Below are 18,858 nucleotides of genomic sequence, written 5' to 3'. Positions count from 1 at the left end.
ACTAGGGGGAAAAGAGGGAATGAGAATTATTGTTACTACTAAAACCATGATTCTGGTGGAACTTCCAATTAAGCAAGGTTGTGCCTGACCCGTATTTGGTTGGGTTACCTGTGCTGCAGAAGTATTGGCTGGATCCTTGAACACGTATTTTTACTTTGAAATTCTGAACACTTGCACATAAAGAAACAACTATCTGCTATTGGTGGAAAACTACAGTGCTTTCATCCAGAGAGTAAATAAAACTTAAGTCACTAAGCAAAATGGGAAGCCTTGGAGAAGCTGTACAGTTAAAATCTTCTGAAAGCTTTGTACATCTTGCCAAGTATCAAAAGTTTGGGATGATAACAACCAAAGGATTAGAGATCAAAACATTTATTTTTTCATTTTGCTTGCTTTGTACATCTGGCAGTGTCAGGGTATTGTCCATTCCACTACGTCCCCTGTTCAGTTACTTACACTCTCCATTCAAAAACACGTCTGATTAACAAAGAGCAGAGAGCAGTTCTATTAGCACATCCACATGCCTTTGCATACCAGAGATTTTCTAACAAACACAGGTACAGAGTAATTATTCACAGACTGAAGTGGAAGCCAGCAATCAGAAAACCTTTTAGAAATTAGAGAACGAGCTGCAAAACCCATGCAAACTGCAAGGGACCTTAGGCCAAATAGTTTATTCATACTCATAGCCTAATTTTGCTGGATCAGTTTCAATTTTTTAACATCCTTATGTCAGTTTTATCTGACAAAACTTTAGTAAAATTAAATACTGATCTTCAAATCTTCAAAACCAGACGCCATACAGCAGGACAAGAAGGAAAGTGACACACAAAAACAATTCCAACATAAGGTATTGGAGGAATGGATCAGTTGGGATTAAGTAAGAACGGCTAACATCACCTCAGGTGCATCTTCCTAAGCAACTGATTTCCCTGTTTCCCAATCCCAATGGGAAACAAAAGCCAGAACAAAAATCAATTCAAATCTAACGAAACCATGGATTTGACGGGAAACAGAACATTTTGTGTTTGAGTATTTTAAATGTTTCTGAATTGGAATAAATTTAGTAATGCAATGTCCTGTCAAAAAAAATTCAGCAAATTGTTTTTCAGTCTTTCATTTTTTGCTTTTTTAGCCGAAATGATCTAAGGAAACATCCACTGTATTGTGCTTGCTTTTAAAGTGGTCTGATGAAATCCAAACGTTAATAAATATTTTCTGGAGATGATTTTGATTGCTGCAAGAGCTCTATTTAGCTTTTTCACAAAGCTTCTTTTATAAGGACAGCCAGTCTCTTGAAGGCCTGCAATGACACAAATATGGTTCACGTTTATATTCCAGCATTACTTAAACAGGCAACACACCAAACCTATAAAGCTACTAGAACTACCCTAACCATATACAAACTCAGTATTTTATACTGCAAAATTGTACTGATTTTCTCTGTTTTCCTTTTATTAACAACATGTATGGGCTTTGACTGGACAAAGCTTCCACTTCTCTGACAGAAAATAAAAGGCAGAGTTTTCTGAAACAGAAAAATACATATATTGATGTTCAAAGGTTATTTGGAGTTCAGAGGCAATTAAACAGATGTACTTTTAATACAACTAGTGATCCCTGGAAGAGTATCTCTTTTAACTTAATATAAGGGCCTAGAGGCTCCAAAGGTGAAAGACAAGGAAGAAGAGTTGAGTGGGGAAGCATATAAAAGACACAATTTGGCTGTCAATAGTATGGTTAGGAATTACTTTTACAAAGAAGAAGAAAGAAATAGAAGAGATGAAGAAGAAGCAATAGAAAGGCAATAGAAGCGCTTATCTGTTACAAACCTTCACAACTGAATGAAAGTACAAGAACAAATACTGAACTGTTTCAAGCACCTGAATCAAATGAGTATTAAACTTGCACAAATAAATGTGTCCTATCTTTCTTCTCACTGATTTTACATCCAAAATGTTCCTAAAATACATAGAAGATCAGTTCCTGAGAAATTAAATACAATATGTATGTCAATTGTACAAAAGCAAAAAATATTCTTTCTTATAAAGGATTGACAACACACACACAAAAGAAAGCAGGTAATTCAATCTCAGGAATGGAAAGTCTGGAAAATAAAAGATACGTGATGCCTGCTAATGCTACAGCAAATAGCAAAACTTACTCTGACTTCAGTAAAGCCTTTATGAATAATGTCTGGGAGGATTAAGTGTGAGACTCGACACGTGTTAAGATACACAGAAAAATTTTAAGTGGTCCTAAAAATTTGGCACCTTTCCGGTCATTTGGATATGAGTACCTTGCCTAAGAAACAGCTAATACTGCTTCAAAAGTACTGCTTAGTCACCTAAGTACTAAAAAACCCCACACTAACATTCAAGAAAACACTTAAGAAGAAGTAAGTAAAAATAAGGGAGCATTATTATGTGAGAAAGTGTCTTGATAAGAATGTAAAAAAATCTCACTTACCAGATCCATCTGGGCTGGAGAAGACAGAGAGAAGGAGGCTCTGACATAAGAACTAGGCTCTGAACTGTTGATATTGAATGCTCCTCCAGGAACCAGTAACACCTAAGAAAAATTGATTAGCCACCCAGTTATCACCACTTCTACAGTTTTAAAACACTATGTGAAATTAAATTTGAGAAGGTTCACTACTGAAACACTGGTATCAGAACATGGCTTAATATATTTCTTCTCTTCAAAATGAGAAGCAACCTGGAATGAGACTTTTCATAAAAAAATCAAAGGGCTCTTAGGTTTTGGTTACCTAGGCTGGTGGGTTACCAGGGCTGGCTTATCATCACAATGTTTAGAAGCACCAGTGAGGTGGGATGTAGTTTACTCAGTACACAGTGCTGGCTCTTAGAAATTGTAGAAATAAAATCACACTTACTTTCTCTTATTAAAAAGATATAGTGGACAGCCATCATTCATAGGTACGTGTATGAATTTTATATATATGTGCTATATACATGGCATTGTACTATGTATTATAATGGTTTAAATTTAAGTAAGCTGATTAAATATCAACATCAGAATAGAGGCATGAAAATATTTTATTAATGAGTCACTATGTGACAATGCAGACGCAATGGTGCTGCACAGCAAGTTCCCCTGCTTTTTGATGGGTGCGCATATGCGTGGATAGATACGGTAAATTTATTTTATCCTTGCCTCATTTAATTTTAATATCATAAGCCATTAAACCATAGGTCATACTTCTTTCTGCAAAGCTTTTTCCATGATCAGCTGCTGTGTATCAGAAACACCCTTAATTTTGATCCACAAGAACATGCCAGCAGCAGGAGGGTACCATTCTGCCAAGTCTGGAGAGAGAGAGAGAAAGAGAGAGAAAAGAAAGGAATCAAGAAAGAAACTTTTGCCCCACCTTTAACTGACATATCATAGATTCAGTGATGTTACAGATTTGTTGCTCCAATGAACTCAAAGGGAATGTGGGCCACAGAGCCAGGACGCCACTTGCAAAATCTAAAATACTCCTAATCAAATCTGTGTGGGCTTATTGCACTTGTGCTGGTATCCTCAATATTTTTTGTGAAAGTGATTGAATTACAGATATCCCAAACATTAGCAAACTATATTTGTTGATTATTTTCAGATCAAGTAGACAATCTAAAATAATTTTTCTGATGCAGTTTCTCCTAATATCACATTTGACTATCCATATAATTTAAAATGTAGCAAAGCACAAAAATGTTTTCCTTTGAGTTACAGTGATTACAGATTTTTCCCAAAGAAAATGAAAGCCTAGGAGTTATGAGGATAGGAAGGCTTAGAGAGGATTTATGTCTTAAATTATGTATGCAGACTTACTGTATACCTTCTGTTTACCTAGAATTCTTTATCTGGCTTTGGACATATTTTTGAAGAAACTATTTATTTGACTTGACATCTTCTCCATCTCTTCCTTGATGTATTTAACCATTGCATATCTACAAAATAAAGGTCTGTCTTCCGTAATATTATGGCTGCTATTACTAGAAAACGTGAAGACCCTGTAGTCTTTTACATATGAGTATATTCTCACATTTAAGGTAGCCCAGTGCTATTACGCTGTTTTGATACTTGGGGAATTGAGATAAAGAGGGCCTACCTAGGTCAACAAGCCATGGTTGTTCAGAGCCATGTAGAAAAAGAAGAAATACTTCATATCTAAAAACCTAGAATTAGCAAGAGTAACTACGTTACTGATTGTGTGGTGCTCAAGTCCCCATGTCCCATGGAAGTATCATCTAAGGTAGGTGGGCAGTTCTTAAGCAGTTATTGCTGATTCCACTTAGACTGACTAAAAGGAGTGAGTCATTAACTGTCATTGTATTATTGTTGATAAAATTCTTTCTATGCTCCGTGATTAACCACAAAAGGGGACATTTGAAATTGATTTCTGACAAAAAATGATTATCACTACTCTGTATCTATTGTTTATATCTTTTTTTAAATTAAGGCCACTAAATCTGTTTATTTCAGACAGAGATTTTAAACATAAAAAGTATAAGAACATAGTGGAGTGAAATATATGGTCTTTGTAAAACTGCTTTACACAGTAAAGTGCTGAGCTTTTTTCTCGTCACCATCTCTTTGTCCCACCAGAAAAGCATGAAAACAGCATCACTAGATAATTTGTCCTAAGCTTAATATTTAATGTCATTGATTTGCTTATAGTGCTTATCTGTCCCTTCAGTCGAGAGATGAACTTTAGTGATTTTTCTTGAACACAAAGATGACAGATAGAAAAAAAATGTAAGTAATTAGCTGCGTTACACTCACTGACCTTTTAACCACTTGTCAGCAGCAATGAGCATTGCATCCCGCTGGGTCCTGTAGAACTCCACCACTCTGAAAGTAAATTATCAATTCAAAGTCATGGGCCCATAGCGCTTCAGAGTCCATTTGTGTCCAAAGGCAGAAACAAAGCTTTTCTACTTGAACAGCCTAAGTGCACATTTAATGGAAATATGAGCACATCCTAGATGGGCACAATACAGTATACTGTGTGTATAAAACTTTGTGTATGTATCAGAGAAGTCTTGAATGCTTCAGCATGTCTCCAACAAAGCACTGATCAACCAGACAAAGGAAGTGGCTATGTGGTTGCTTCTTAAGCTTTACATATGTCATGGAAATGCTTTATATATTATACCCATTCTGTCTATTTTAGCAGTCGATACAAACCCTGTGAGCAATATTTACCACACAAAACAGGCATACTGAAGAAAATGAAGGACTTACTTACTCATACATATGCAAAAGCACAGACACGATATTTGTGCATCTGGGTTGAATTTGTGTAATAGGTACACATGGAAATGATATTTCACAAGGTAAAAAGAAAATCATATGATAAACCTGTCATGACTATTTGACAGCTTCCCCTTTTCTAAAGTTTTGAACCTATCTATCACCTTCACACTTTAAGTAAAACTTGGAAATAATTAAATCTCTTACTGAGGAAAATGACCCTAACCCAAGTTTCAACACGGACAAGTCTTGTTCAGTGGCTCTTGTTGATATAAAATGAGATAGCTGTGATTCTGCAGCAGGAGACACAAGAGAAATGCCTGATACAGAGTTCATAAATCAGATGCAAATGTGTTCCCTTCTCTGTAGAGAAACTATATGTAGTAATTTGCATAATTTTACATTTAGAATTTTTTTTCTACTCTCTGAACCAATAGCTTTGATTTCTGGATGTATTTCATTATACCTGATACCAAAGACTTACACAGTTTTGGGATTCAGCCTCTACCAATTGCTACAGTCTGCATGAAATGGTAAATCTCACTTACAGAGCTTTTACAACATCAAAAATTCTGTCGCAAGTTTTTTGCCTTTCTGTTATCATTTCACTTTCATGTCAGAATGAAATTGGAAGTGTTAGTGAGACAAGACTTCCACAAAAAGGTAGCTGCTCCAAACACCAGGCTAGTTCCTACTCAAAAGCATGATCTAACAAATCAGCCTGGTCCAAATGAAATCACCTGGAAAAGATTGCAGCCAGCTGTTGGGCCTCATCAATAAGTCACCTGACAACAGAGTCTAGAAGGTTATAAAGGGCTGCAGCTACCCTACTGCAGCACTATTCTCATTAATCAAGAGGAAGAACAGCATTCTTTCAGCAAGGATGGGTTTTTTTGCCTACAAGAAGGAGGTAAGAAAAGAGATGCATTTAGGGCATATTTTTCTAACTGCTGAAAGTTGAGCTAAAGTGTGGTCCAAGTTTCGCTGCAAAACCTATCTTTATGCTTCCATTTCTTAAAACAAGGCAAAGCCAGGACTGGCATGTCTGCCTTTTTTTTTTTTTTTTTTTTTAAATACTAGTGTTTACCATATGGACAACAGGCAGGTGCTGAGAGGATGGAAGTGGCTGTTACAGTCAGATATAAGAACTTTTTCCATGCTTTGCTCACATTCCTGTTACAGGCCTCTGCAGAGTGTAGCATGCTCCCCACTGAAGTAGGAAGCTTGGGGTTCTAATGGCATGAAAGTATGGCATCTGAAATGAAGCATGGATACTCAAGAGAAACTATGCTCCTTCAGCATAGTAAATGGAAAACAAATGTGTGCCAGTCAGTATGTAAGAAATGCCTTGCTGAGTTAGACCTTATCCCAGTGCTCTGTCTCCAACAGTGGTGATAGAGGCAATGTTTAGCAAGTGTAGGTGAACCTCACTACTCTTTGTAGTTCCTTCCATCAGCATCCACAATCCTTAGATTATGGATGTTAGAGTGAATCCCTGATGAATTAGAGAGCCAAGTACTCCCTTTAGAGAAGCTCTGCTGACTCTTTCTCAATTTGTGTTCAGTGATCTTAGCCTTTGCTACAGACCCTACCGCTTTAGCAGGGATGAAGACTTTATTCACTGAGTTGGAGCTCCCAGGATCTTCTTGACTTCCCTTCAGATGGGAGCTGCATAACGACTGTGCCAGTGGACTGGCAGATTGTTGGTCTGTAGTGGTAGTTTACATGCCTTGACCTGTGTGTCTGCAACTTCACACAGAGCTCCTTCGGGAGTCTTGTGAACACTGTCAGTCTTGGTGACCTGGCTTATCCATTTGGCCTAATACTGATGCACCTCCTCTGACCTGTTTACTGCAAAGAATGTTTTGTGTAGGTATCAAGGAACAGAATGACACATGATGGAATTCAGCATATGACATGACCCTACCTGTCTATATGCTCCAAGAAACCCTTTTCTCCCCATTGCTGAAGCAGCTGTGATATCATAATCTAAAGAAATAAAACACATTATCAATACTGTATTTTCAACAGGACTGTTCCGCAGTCATCAAAAGATATATAGCCTGATGCATTATTCAGAATTCACACAGGCAAGAAATTGCACGTGGGGTCTCTTGGAGCCCTTTATAAACAGAAGTGGCAACAGCAACAGGCCATTGTAGTCCATGTTACTGCTGTCTCCAAGGATCATGGCAGTGTTTGGTAGCTGGGGTGGGGGGAGGGAAGAATAGATGGAGAGCTAAATATGGTAATCAGGGAGAAAAAGGAAGGCAATGTTCTATTGCTTTACCTTCCTGCCCATGTCAGCCTCTCTGCTTTAATACTGCCTCTAGGATAGACTAATGGAGCTGGAAGATGGAAGCCATATTTAGACGTGCTCAACCATAGAACAGAATCATATGTCTCCTTTCCGTATTACTAGCTATAAGGGAACTGTAGTTGGCAGCCTGCTTTTGTCTCTGTGGGCTGCCAGTATTGTTCTAATTACAAAGTAGAATGAAAAACAGAAAAAAACTAAGTGCTTCCAATGTATGCTTTACATTGAGGTTTTTCAAGTGAACCTACTAGCAAGAGATACAAAGTATTTTAAATCTTAGTTCTTGAAATTTGAGGGTTAAGGGTATATTAGCTGTGCTTTCTGTGCACTGAGACACCCTCTAGCTCTGGTTGTAATTTCTTTGGTGGTCTCTCTTCTTTTGGCAGAATTGACAATGTCTGTGCTTATCATAAATGAAACTGCAAGAGTGTAGAGCAACTGCAAAAGTGCAAAGCTGTTTGGTTTTGGTTTCTTATGACTTGGAATGCTATCTTCCCTAAATACAATTCAGTTGGCAGTTTGGTACTTGCCTGTGTGAAAGTGCTGGTATGCATTGTTGAAACCTGAATGTGTAGAATAACTCTGTCGATAAGAGGCTTGGGACCGGTCAGAAAACCTATTCTTAACCTAGAGGGAAAAAAGAAAAAAGTTACTACAGAAATGCAATGTGCTAATACTTTGTGTGAGTTATGGCTTAACTTATAACTAGGAAAACCTGTAACCATTTCATTGATATCGTAAAGATCTTTTATGTGTTTAAGCTTATCTATATCTTAATACTGCCCCATGCCCCAGGTTTATGCAACTTATGAGCTGAGCATCAAAGTCATGAAATAAAAATATTTAAGGGTTTTTAATGCTTATGGTTGCTTCTTAGTTCTGAGACTTCAGGACATATCCCACATTTATAAGCTTTCCTCTGCAACCGTAAAGATTACATGAATCAAAGGGAAGGAAAGATAGGTTTTCACATAATGAAAAATCATGAATGCTCAGGCTTTATGAAAAACAGATGGGAAGTGGCAAACAGCTTTCACTTCCTTTCAGTACTGCAGAGTAAAAGGAATTTAGACTGATAAACCAGATTCTTATTCATGCTTCAATGCTTATGATGCATCTTTACAGATTGGCTGAAGTTTTTCTTTGAAGAAAAATAGAACCAGTAAGCTCATATGCGTCTTTGCCAAAGATTAAATTGCATCATGCCTTTTTGCAGTACCACTTTTGAAACTTTAGCATCATGTTGCCTCTTCACTTTCTCAGCGATGGGGTTATAATCCACTAGCTGCCAGTGCAGAATTCATATTACTTTCTTATATCTATTAGAATAGTAAACAAAAGCAAGTTAAAAATCAAGTATGTGTGAAATGGAAAACAGCCAGCTTAGTTTTTCAGGCAGGTGGAAACAACCTGAAAGAACTGTCAGGCTAGATGATGAGAGATCAGTATAACCCTATGAATAGTTTGTGGAGAATGATGCCATCATTTCTCTGCTGTATTACAACTTCATGGAGTCTGCAGGAATGGTAAGAGATAGAAGGAGAAATAGAAAAAGAAGAGAAAAGCTCCTAAGAGTTCCAGGAACAGAGCTGGAATCCAGCATCTGTCTTTCTGCCTATATGGTGTCTGCAAGAATGGGCTGCCTGGGGAGAGCGGCTTAACTATCAGTACCAGAAGAGAAACAGAATCTGGAGTTAAATGGCTGCCCAGAGATGACATGAGAAGTGAGCAGACTGAGAAAAGCCATGGATCCAAAAGTACATTCCAGAAATGGATAGGTATTAGATGAAAAAACACTATGACATGTCTGATTGTTTTGTATGAAGTATTAGCCTTGTGCCTTAACTGAACAGGCAATGCTGAGCAGTCTGAAGCTGGCCTTACCCAGATGAGAGAATTTTAGAGAAAGAGTCAGTCCTGATAACTCGGCCATCCACATCCATTGAGAGGAAAGTTGGAGCCCATGGCTTGGAAGAAAAATAAAAAATAAAATTCAAGGTGCTAGTAACGATTATGATGGAGTTATTTTCTTTACTGTGAAGACATAATTGATTTCTTAAAGAAATATTTTGATAGTAAATATTTTACAGAAGCACATTCCGAGGAAAAAAAATGCAGTAACTTGCTGACAAGTGATTGTTTAGGCTAGCTGTCCAAGATTTGATGACTTTCATAGAATATTTATTCTAATCATGAAATCAGCCTTGTTATGTTTTGATGCTTAGCCCACTGTTCAGCATACTAGTGTTCGGTTCAAGTTTTGGTATGATGCCGTAAGTAGGAGAGAAATAATGATTTCTCTGCCAAGATTTTTTTACGGAGTAAACAGAAAGATACTGATATTTCTAAGATGGGACCTTGTAGCTTTTAGCTTTATCTTAAAGGAAACCAAGATATGACCAAATTTTGATGATCTGAGTTCAGCACACTTTTTCCATATCAGGAATTCTACTTTTACACCTTCTCCCCTTACACTTTCTAACAAAGTTACACAATGCTATTCAATGAGTAAGTGAAGCAGTTTTCTTGCCTCCTCCCATAAAAACTATTTCAAAATAGAAAATACTGAACTTTAGCTTCTACCAGTGTTTTACTGCTTTATAAGACCAGCTTTTATTCCTGAAGTTAGGTACTTTTGCAGACTGTGTGCAACTGTAGATCCATCTGTGAAGACAGGTCAACACTTGATTGTTACCCATTTGGGGAAAATTTATGTGAAGAAGGGAAGCTGCCTATCCAGTACTACTTCCTCTGGTATCTGGGAGAACTCTTGGGTTCTCCAAAGGGCAAAGGGGCAAAAATGGGATATCGTAGATTAGGAGTAGGCAGTCTTAAACTGAATGAAAGAAGAGACTAGGCTGAAAGGAACATTAAAAGGCTGCTATTTTCAAGTGCTGCTTCAGTGGCATACTTGTTTTGCTCTGGGGGCCAAGTCTTTGTCATTTTCTGACTAGTGATGGAAATTCTGTCTTGTATAAGGCTTGAGGAATTTGAACCACGATTAACAGGACTGATGTAATAAAATGCCACACAAAGGGGACAACAACTGAAAGTAGCATAGACTGTTAGGCCTACAACTAACTTGGTAGGACATGAAGGAGCATGCACAAAGATCCATGGCTCAAACCTTAGTTCTGTCCTGGACCAGAAAAGATTATGTTACTAAGGAGTATGGAAGACAAATTACCTTTTCAAACTGAAGAAAGTAGTAAGGATCATCTTCTATTATGAGGAAATCATATTTTCTTGCAAGCTAAAGAAATGAATAAAAAGTAAAGATTCGTTAAAATGTAAAGACACTGTAAATTCAGTTCTTCCTAGAGCCTGGGCCTATTACCAGGGCCATATTATGATCCTACGGATTGCTCATTCACTATATACAAGGCCCTATCAAGAGAAGCTTTCAAATGTCCAATTTAGATGTCAAGCAATTATAAGAGGAAACATGGTACCTGCAGTAGAAGGACACGTCTATAACTGAAGGTCTGTTCCATGTAGTGCTTAAACTGTACAGAAAACTTGATATGTCTGGTTTGAAGCCCATGGCAAAGAGACCAGTCAGTAATGGGCTACTATTGCAAAAACAATTTATCTAATGCACAGTCTACCTCTGAACAGTTGCCATGAAAGAGGTTCTGCTAAAACAAGCTCTGGGAGGAACTAGACCAATAATGGGCCCAAACACCACACATGGGGTACCCTCAACTGAAATGAGACTGACATGTATCCACTTCCACCTACAAGGTACACAAGGGCCCAGGTACATACCTGGTAAATCTCCTTCTTGCGCTCTGTGGTCAGAGAGTTTCCAGTTGGGTTGCAGCCATTTGGAATAGTGTACAGGAATTTGGGGAGGTGGTGGCTACGATTTTTTATGTCTTCTGAGCTCCAAGTAGACAGAATTTCTTTTAGAGCTTTTGGAATAATGCCATGTTGGTCACTAGGAACATTGATTATGTTGCAACCCAAAGGTCTCAGCTGTTGATAGGAGGAACAAAACTGTCATAATCCTGTAATTCAAAGGTCTTCCTTTTGTCATTGGCATTGTAAAATTTCAGTGATACAAAGTCCTTCTGACTTTATAGCTATCTCAAACTCCATTTGCTCGTGATTCAAAAGAAAAGTTTGCCTGAATTTCCTGTGAACTTGTCAAACTTACCACATTATTTGCCCTGTTAAACCAACTGAGAAGAAATGGGTATCTCCTATGTCCAATTGCTGCTCTTCTATAGGAAATCACACATGGTTTTGCAAGCAGAAAGGGATTTCATGAATTTGAACTGTATTCTCTCAGGATTCCTCATGCTCTTACCACAGATAGTAAGTTCATCGCACCTTGAGTTCCTACTGACAATTTACACTCTACTTCAGTGGAATTGCCAGCACTATAAGCCACTCTTCACTGACAAAGGGCAAAGAATCTGTTCTCAATAGATATATTCAGCAATACAAGGGAGAATGAAATGATGCTACTGCAATGACATGTTGACAGCAGTATGAAAAAATATAGGTAAAATACTGACAAAAAAGCATGCTGTCTCCCCTCTGTGGAATTTCAATTTGTATCACGTAGCCCTCTGCATTTTTAAGTAAAAATGCAAGTTGCTGTATTGTCAAAATATATTCCAAACAGATTATATTTGATTAGGCAAGATATATTCAAACTTAGCAGAGCAAACAATAACAAAATTCCTTTTCAGGCAAGGGGAAACTAGATTGAAATTGTGGTGTATTATCTATTCTAACCCTTCCTACAGTTCTTATGCATTTTGAACTGACATTTAATTATATACTGATTAAATTACTTTCCAGAAGTAAACTTTGCTATTTTTGTACGGTTCTTACTAATTCACATCTTCATGCTCATATATGGATGTTTCAGGCCTGTTCCAATTTTATACTATTTATAGCTATGGTATAATCAGACCATGAATACTTCTGGTGAATGGGCTGATGTTAAAATACCCATTTGTTATAAATTTGCTTCAACCTGACTAGGTTGTGATGGCTTTCTTTCCAACCCCAAATGAGACCTTAGCCCTTGAATGAACTAGGATTTGGAGGAGGAACTTCTGTCCTGGGAATAGCTTTTATAGAACTTTTAGTAGAAAAGCTTCTATGAGTTAATATTTAGGAACTTACCTTACACTAAAAACTTGATTCTTAGATATGTTTTTACAGTAAATACAGACAGTGTGTATAAGCCTGCAGATCAGGTACTAAATTGCTGCTTACTTCAAATGTAACATTCACAGCGTTTTGTACCTAAAGCATACTTACAGCTGCTAGTGTCCCAGAGTATGTGGGTGCATCCAAAAGGATGTTGTCCCCAGGATTAATGAGCATTTCAAACACCTGTGAAAGAAGAGAGTCTATTTTAGAAAGATTGTGCCATTCTTGTACACATGCTTCATACTTCTGACTACTTAATGGGATTAAAAAAATCTTGATTAGATATTAGTAATTCTGTAACCATTTAATTATGCTGTCTGTGAGAAAAGCAATGAACAGATGAAAAATCTGCTTTAGAGCCAAATGAAGCTAGGTAATCAGCTAGAGAATACCAATTTCAAATGGGAAGACAGCACTCTTATACAATAGAAACCGTGCTTCAGGTACAGAAAGGATCAACTAAGCAGCAGTGAGAGTGGACTGGTAAGGGTAATTATTTAAGGAGGTCTAACATAATTAGAATTGAGTTATAGTAAAGCAAATGATGCACCTATGTACTTATTAGTGTGCTACTTGAGTAACATGAAATGTTACCTTATAGCATATCTTCTGACAGGCTCTTTGGTTTACTGAAACATTCACAGTGTCCTGACAGATTAGACTGCCACATTAGTTTTATTTCAGTTCTATTATCTTGTATAGATAATACTGAGAGACATACACTTAAACTACCCTGCATATAGTTACGCAGTGGCACTTAATGCTGAGTATAACTGAACTGATGGAAGAATAAACATCTCTCTGAAAGAAATGCTTTTAACGTACGAAACTTTTGGTCTTACTTTACACAAGCCTTCCTGGCTGCCAGTTGTGACACACACTTCCATTTGTCCTTGCTCAGGGCTATAGTTGGCTGTGGGGGGATTATGTAGATTCCGCTGGAAATCCTTTAGCCAAGACAAGAGCTCTGGAATCCTGAAACATGAATAAAATAAGGTGTATCTAACATCTTATATAGGCCAAAGCTAGGCTGTTCCTCTAAATCACTGCCAAATCTAGCACATAGTCCTGAGTCTGATTTCAACTGTCACACAGATACAGTTAGATGCTGATTTTGACTGCTTTATCAAATGATGAAAATGAGAAATGTTTCTTATGGAAAAGCAGAGGAGATAAGCATCTGTGGTCCATACACCAAATTATCATACTGAAATCTGGGCAGAAATGATTCATCAAGGACGGAATAGGGGTTCAGCCTGAACAATATCCTCTCGTAGGAGTGATCTTTCCCTACTCAAATGTGACAATGTGACAAAGCTTGCAATACTACTAGTAATAGGCTGCAGATAAGGATTTCTGAAACAGATTTTTCAAAAAATAGTCTTAACATCTTATAGGATGTCAAGAAATGGCTGGGTTCATTTAAATGTTACAAAAAGTCTTAACTTCTCTGATTAATGCCCTGTGTGTCTCTGTAGGTACCCAAATATTTTTGCAAACCTGTCACAAGCCTGTCTCAGTGCTGTCTGCTGGGGAGTTCATGAGTGCTAAACTGACTTAATGATATGCAATTTTTGCACTAAAAATGACAATACTATAAATACTTCCATTCAACTAGCACAAGTAGTACATACTGACTTTAATATATGGTATGAAATGAGAGCAAAACAAATACTCCAGAATGTGGAAACTATGTATTGCAATGTAGTATCTTTTAATGAGTATCTTATTGCAAAACACAAAATGATTACTCCTAGTTATTTCGTAGTCTGGATTCTCAAATACTAACAGCCAGGAAATGCTCTGGCTTGAGAATTACTAGTATTAAGGGTTTTTTTTAAATTACTCATCTGCTCAAAACTTTCCACTTAAACTGAAATGTAAATAGTGAGGCAAATTGAAAGAAGTTACACCTGGTTTTGTAAAATAGGTTTTAAAAACACAGGTGTATTAATGCAATAATAAAGGATTTTATGATTCTGGTGTCTTGAAGTGCAAGCAGCTTAGTGATACCCTGCTGATGCCGAGTACTGGAGAGCTCTCTTCATCAGATCTTCCCCAATCTCAACAGCACTTCCATGTCCAATGGCAACAGTAGCCCTCTTAAATGGGAAAACATTAGGGTTTGGTGCCCCTCCAGCCAGAGAGATGAGAGATGGAGGAGACTTCTGCATCAATTCAGCTAGAATATAAAAGGAGAAGACCTTGGTTACAATTTGATTATTGCAACACTGATCACATCCTTTAGACAGTATATAATAATGGTTCAGAGAAGTTTGTTCTATTTTTCACTTTGTTTTTTTAACTGTCATGAATTCAAAAGGATGATAATTCTTTTTAAACTCACCTTTCTACTTGGATTAAATAGGTGTTGGGGAGGTGGGGAGGGAGACACGGGCAGGACAGAGCAAAACAAAAAATCATCTTTGCTTTAAAATAAATTATAAATAGCGTTTTTATCTTATCTGGACTATTCTAAAATTCTGTTCTACTATTATAAATTTTTTTCTGTGACTAATGTATTTTAAGCCTCAAGAATTTAAAATTTTAATGATCTTCTGTTTAGACTGACTTGGAATGATTGGCTTTGGTTTTTTGTTCAGCCTCCCTTTAGCTGATGTGGCAGTAGTGCAGCTACACTGATAGTTATATCTATGATTATAGCTTTTCTGTAAGGGAGTGGGAATGTTTCTGGCAGCCCAGCTGTAGTGGCAGAGGCACTGTTTAAATAATTCGGTATGAAGAAAATGTTAACTCTTGCTTTAAAGTCACAGTTTCACAATCATTCAGGTCCAATCTATGCAGTGCAGACTGGACCTTAATCCAGCAAGGGCACTCGATTGCATTAAATCTAAGAGCTCACAATATAGCATTCATGCTGGCTTGACAGTTTTACATCAGATATGAGGACAGATGACACCAGATCTGGCTTAAAGCCTCCTGTTATCAAGTTTATTCTCCACTACTTTTTGGCAAACTCGAGCATAGGGAATTCTTATCAGTTCAGCAATATGGGTCATGTCTCTGACTTTTGGTAGAGAGATTTACTTTGTCATCAAAACAGCAGCCTCAATATGTCTTTCTGAACAAGCTGTGCTACTTACTATTTGTGTTATGGTGTGTATCAATGTATCACTTGAAAAAGTATAGAGACTGACTAGAGTGAAGTAGTTGACTTAGCTGTACCTGTATGAAGCATTTTAAGCAGAACAGCAAATGCCAACCCCTTACCAAGAGATGAAATTGACCCCCGAAAGCTTAACTAGGGATGGATGTCACACGCTCTGATTCTGTCAGGTCCATGGAGGTTTCAACTGAGTAAACAAGTAGGCAGTTAACCTTTTCTATCTGTCAAACAGAAGACTATGTAACATAGTAGCCTAAAGATAGTATAATATAGAAAAGTGTAGTAACACTGGGAGTGTGGGCGTGGCGAGGAATTTATGGGCATTAACAGGATACAGGAAAGCTAGGTGGAAAGAAACATTACGGTGGGACTGAATTTCAAGTCATTAGCAGTTGCTTGTTCCCGGACAACCAGCGTAAATTCAGTAGCAAACTGTGCCAAAAGCCCTGCTTCCGAGGCAGTAGCAGAGATTTTCCAGACTCACGTTGAAGTGACAACACTATTTCTTCTGTCTGGATGGGTTTCTGAAATGGTTTGAGGCTATTCACTTTATTCTTCTTTATACCTGCTTGACATCTCAACTTGACAAAAGTCAAACGAGTTAACTGGCCTTGCTTGTCAGCTTATGGTATGGCTTTTTTCCAAGCCTTTTCAAGTCTTTAGCCATGATACCCCAGCAAAGTCCAGAACGTAGAATGATACCCTTCCAGAGAACCTGCAGAGAACAGGTGTGTACTCACTCAGAAGTCTTATTGGAGATGCTTTTCTTGCTGCACTCACAGTGGTGATGAATCGAGAGTAATTCATATCTATAGGGAAAGAGGAATTAGCTGGACATGAAGCTGGAAAAGTGAATAGGAACCCCTGTGCTCTTGGTATGTGTATCTCCCACAAGTAATGCTTCCAATTCATCATCTCCATAGATGTGCTCTATCATAAATGTCAATTTATTCATGTTAAAATCAGTGCTGGAATTTATTTTCCTTTTTGAATTCAGGGAAAAGGTTTCTACTTCATACTCCTGAGTTCTGTGACAGCCTCCCAATGATGCTGGCACAGCGAGATTAGGCCAGATGCTGCTGTTCTGATAAACACAAATAGCAATGCAGCTTTGATCTGGGGAATTTGTTGGTCTGCAGTGAAGAGGAAAAAGCCTTTTTCCCCTCCCTTTACTGCCAGTTGTGGAGTTTTAAAGGCAGATTACAAATTTGAAGATCTGACAGATCTTAAACACCCATCAGCTCATTTTTAATGAGAATCCAGCTTTATTTAGCTGTATTAAGTATTGCATTTAAAGTGCTTTACCGATTGCAAGCCACCATTAGGAGTCACAACACTTGTCAAGTCAGAGGTGGGCTTTTTTCAGCAAGGCTAATGAAGAATGTCTCAAAATGCTTCAGATGAGTGTTTTCCCCCTCTCCCCTGGTGCCCACAGAGATTCAGTGGATGGTGAGCCGCAGTCCTGCGGGAAGCCCCAAGGCCTGGTCCCACAGGAAAGCCATCTGCTCCTTGGTAAGGAAGGAAAGCGCAGGACCGAGATGACGGGCAAAGAGACCCTGTCGTTTTGACCGCCAGTTCCAAGTGTGCTGCTACTGAATTCACAGAAAATAATCCTCCAGCAACACGCACATGCTGGCAGTTATTAAAAATGATCTCTCGAGCAAGACTGCTTAAAAAAAAACCCCTCATACTTTCTAAAAATACGCTTCTTAACTTTCCTCACCCTCAAGCGCGTCTCCCCCAGCGTCAGCACGCCGAGGCCGGGCCGTGGCGGTGCCGGCTCTGTACAGAGCCATGGCTGCTGCCCGGCCGCCGGGCCGGCTCCGGCTGTGCTTCAGCGCTATCTGCGGCAGCGCGTCGCGGCCCTTCCCGAGGCGATTCCCGAGATCCCTCACCGCCGCCCCCCTTCCCGGAGGGGCCCCGCCGCGGTCACGGCGTCCCCAGGGCCGCCCCGAGCGATCCGACCGCCTCCCTCCGCTCGCTGCGGGCACCCGCCCCGCCGTGGGCCGCGCCGTCCCCTCCCGCGGCCCCTCACGGCGGAGGGGACGGTGGCGGCCGTCGGCCGGGCCGGGCCGCGCTCGCACCTACCGGCAGGACGGCGCGGAGCCGGCGGCGGCGGCCGGAGAGGGCAGCGGCGGCTGCCTGCGGTGCTGGGCATGTGCGGGCCCGCCCGCCCCGGGCCCGCGCAGACGGGCGCTGGGGCGGCCCCGGGCGCCGGGCGGGGCGGCTCCCTCAGCGCCGCGGGGCCCTGGCCGGGGCCCTGGGCCGCGGCGGGGCCTGGCCGGCGCAGCAGCCTGGGAGCGGGGCCGGCAGCTGGTCCGGTAGCTGCAGGCAGCGCGGCCGGGAAGGCAGCTCGGCTGCCTTTCGCTGAGCGGGTTTGGACGCCGATCCTGTGTAGATCCGTGCAAAACTCGTGAAACCCACGGCTCCCCCATCGGTTCCTTCTGTGTAATGCCCTAAAAACGCGGGCGGAAGCGGGGTGGGTGCGGGGAGAGGGGAGGCAGCCGGGCAGAGCGCACGGCGGCGGGCCGGGGTGCGGGCCGGGGTGCAGCCCGCGCCTGCCGCAAGCCCTGGGGCGAAGCAGACGGGTGGCGGGGGACACGGAGGAGAATGTGAAACCTCCTATCGTTTTCCTTTCAGCTGGAAGGTTAGGACTGGTGGACCTGGCGTGCTTGGTCAGTACATCAGCTTTTAAATAAAATTATTAGTTTATAAATGGCTAAAAAGAGGCAGCAGTGTGGAGCAGGAGAATTGAACCCGGTGGTGTCTGGCAGCCCTCAGTAGGGCGGCGATGATGGAGTAACCGGGGGTATCCTGAAGCTCTGAGGTTTATAAAGCAGCAGCAGAGGCAGGCCCAGCTCCCACCGCTCGTTGGGGCTTGCTCTCCTGGAGCCGCACGGGATGAGGGAACTGGCTTCGGTTCAAGCACAGCAAAAACATTCTCATTTTTCAACTGAATTACGCTCTAATCCACTTTGTC

The 18,858-nt window shown here is 40.1% G+C and overlaps 1 protein-coding gene across 4 annotated transcripts; it reads right to left on the bottom strand.

Annotated features, from left to right (window-relative positions):
• Window positions 1-356: 356 nt before the first annotated feature.
• Window positions 357-18,127, bottom strand: AADAT (aminoadipate aminotransferase). Of its 4 annotated transcripts, none has more exons than XM_087737347.1 (14): window positions 17,967-18,127; window positions 16,619-16,687; window positions 14,765-14,933; window positions 13,594-13,726; window positions 12,860-12,934; window positions 11,348-11,557; window positions 10,767-10,832; window positions 9,464-9,546; window positions 8,110-8,206; window positions 7,190-7,251; window positions 4,796-4,860; window positions 3,223-3,329; window positions 2,470-2,571; window positions 357-1,303 (listed from the first exon to the last, which is right to left on the bottom strand). In XM_087737347.1, the coding sequence occupies exons 1-14, from the start codon at window positions 18,034-18,036 to the stop codon at window positions 1,262-1,264; spliced, it is 1,350 nt and encodes a 449-aa protein (XP_087593473.1). In that variant the 5' UTR covers window positions 18,037-18,127; the 3' UTR covers window positions 357-1,261. The 4 variants fall into 4 exon arrangements, 3 of the variants coding, with proteins under 3 accessions (XP_087593473.1, XP_087593472.1, XP_087593474.1); XM_087737346.1 differs by lacking the exon at window positions 17,967-18,127 and adding an exon at window positions 17,602-17,791; XR_015699956.1 differs by lacking the exons at window positions 3,223-3,329; window positions 17,967-18,127 and adding an exon at window positions 17,602-17,812.
• Window positions 18,128-18,858: the final 731 nt, after the last annotated feature.

Source organism: Nipponia nippon, unplaced genomic scaffold (genome assembly GCF_047370975.1).
Source record: "Nipponia nippon isolate SJK-2023a ecotype South Korea unplaced genomic scaffold, ASM4737097v1 scaffold_6, whole genome shotgun sequence".
NCBI lineage: Eukaryota > Metazoa > Chordata > Aves > Pelecaniformes > Threskiornithidae > Nipponia > Nipponia nippon.
This window is presented reverse-complemented; position numbering and strand designations above follow the sequence as displayed.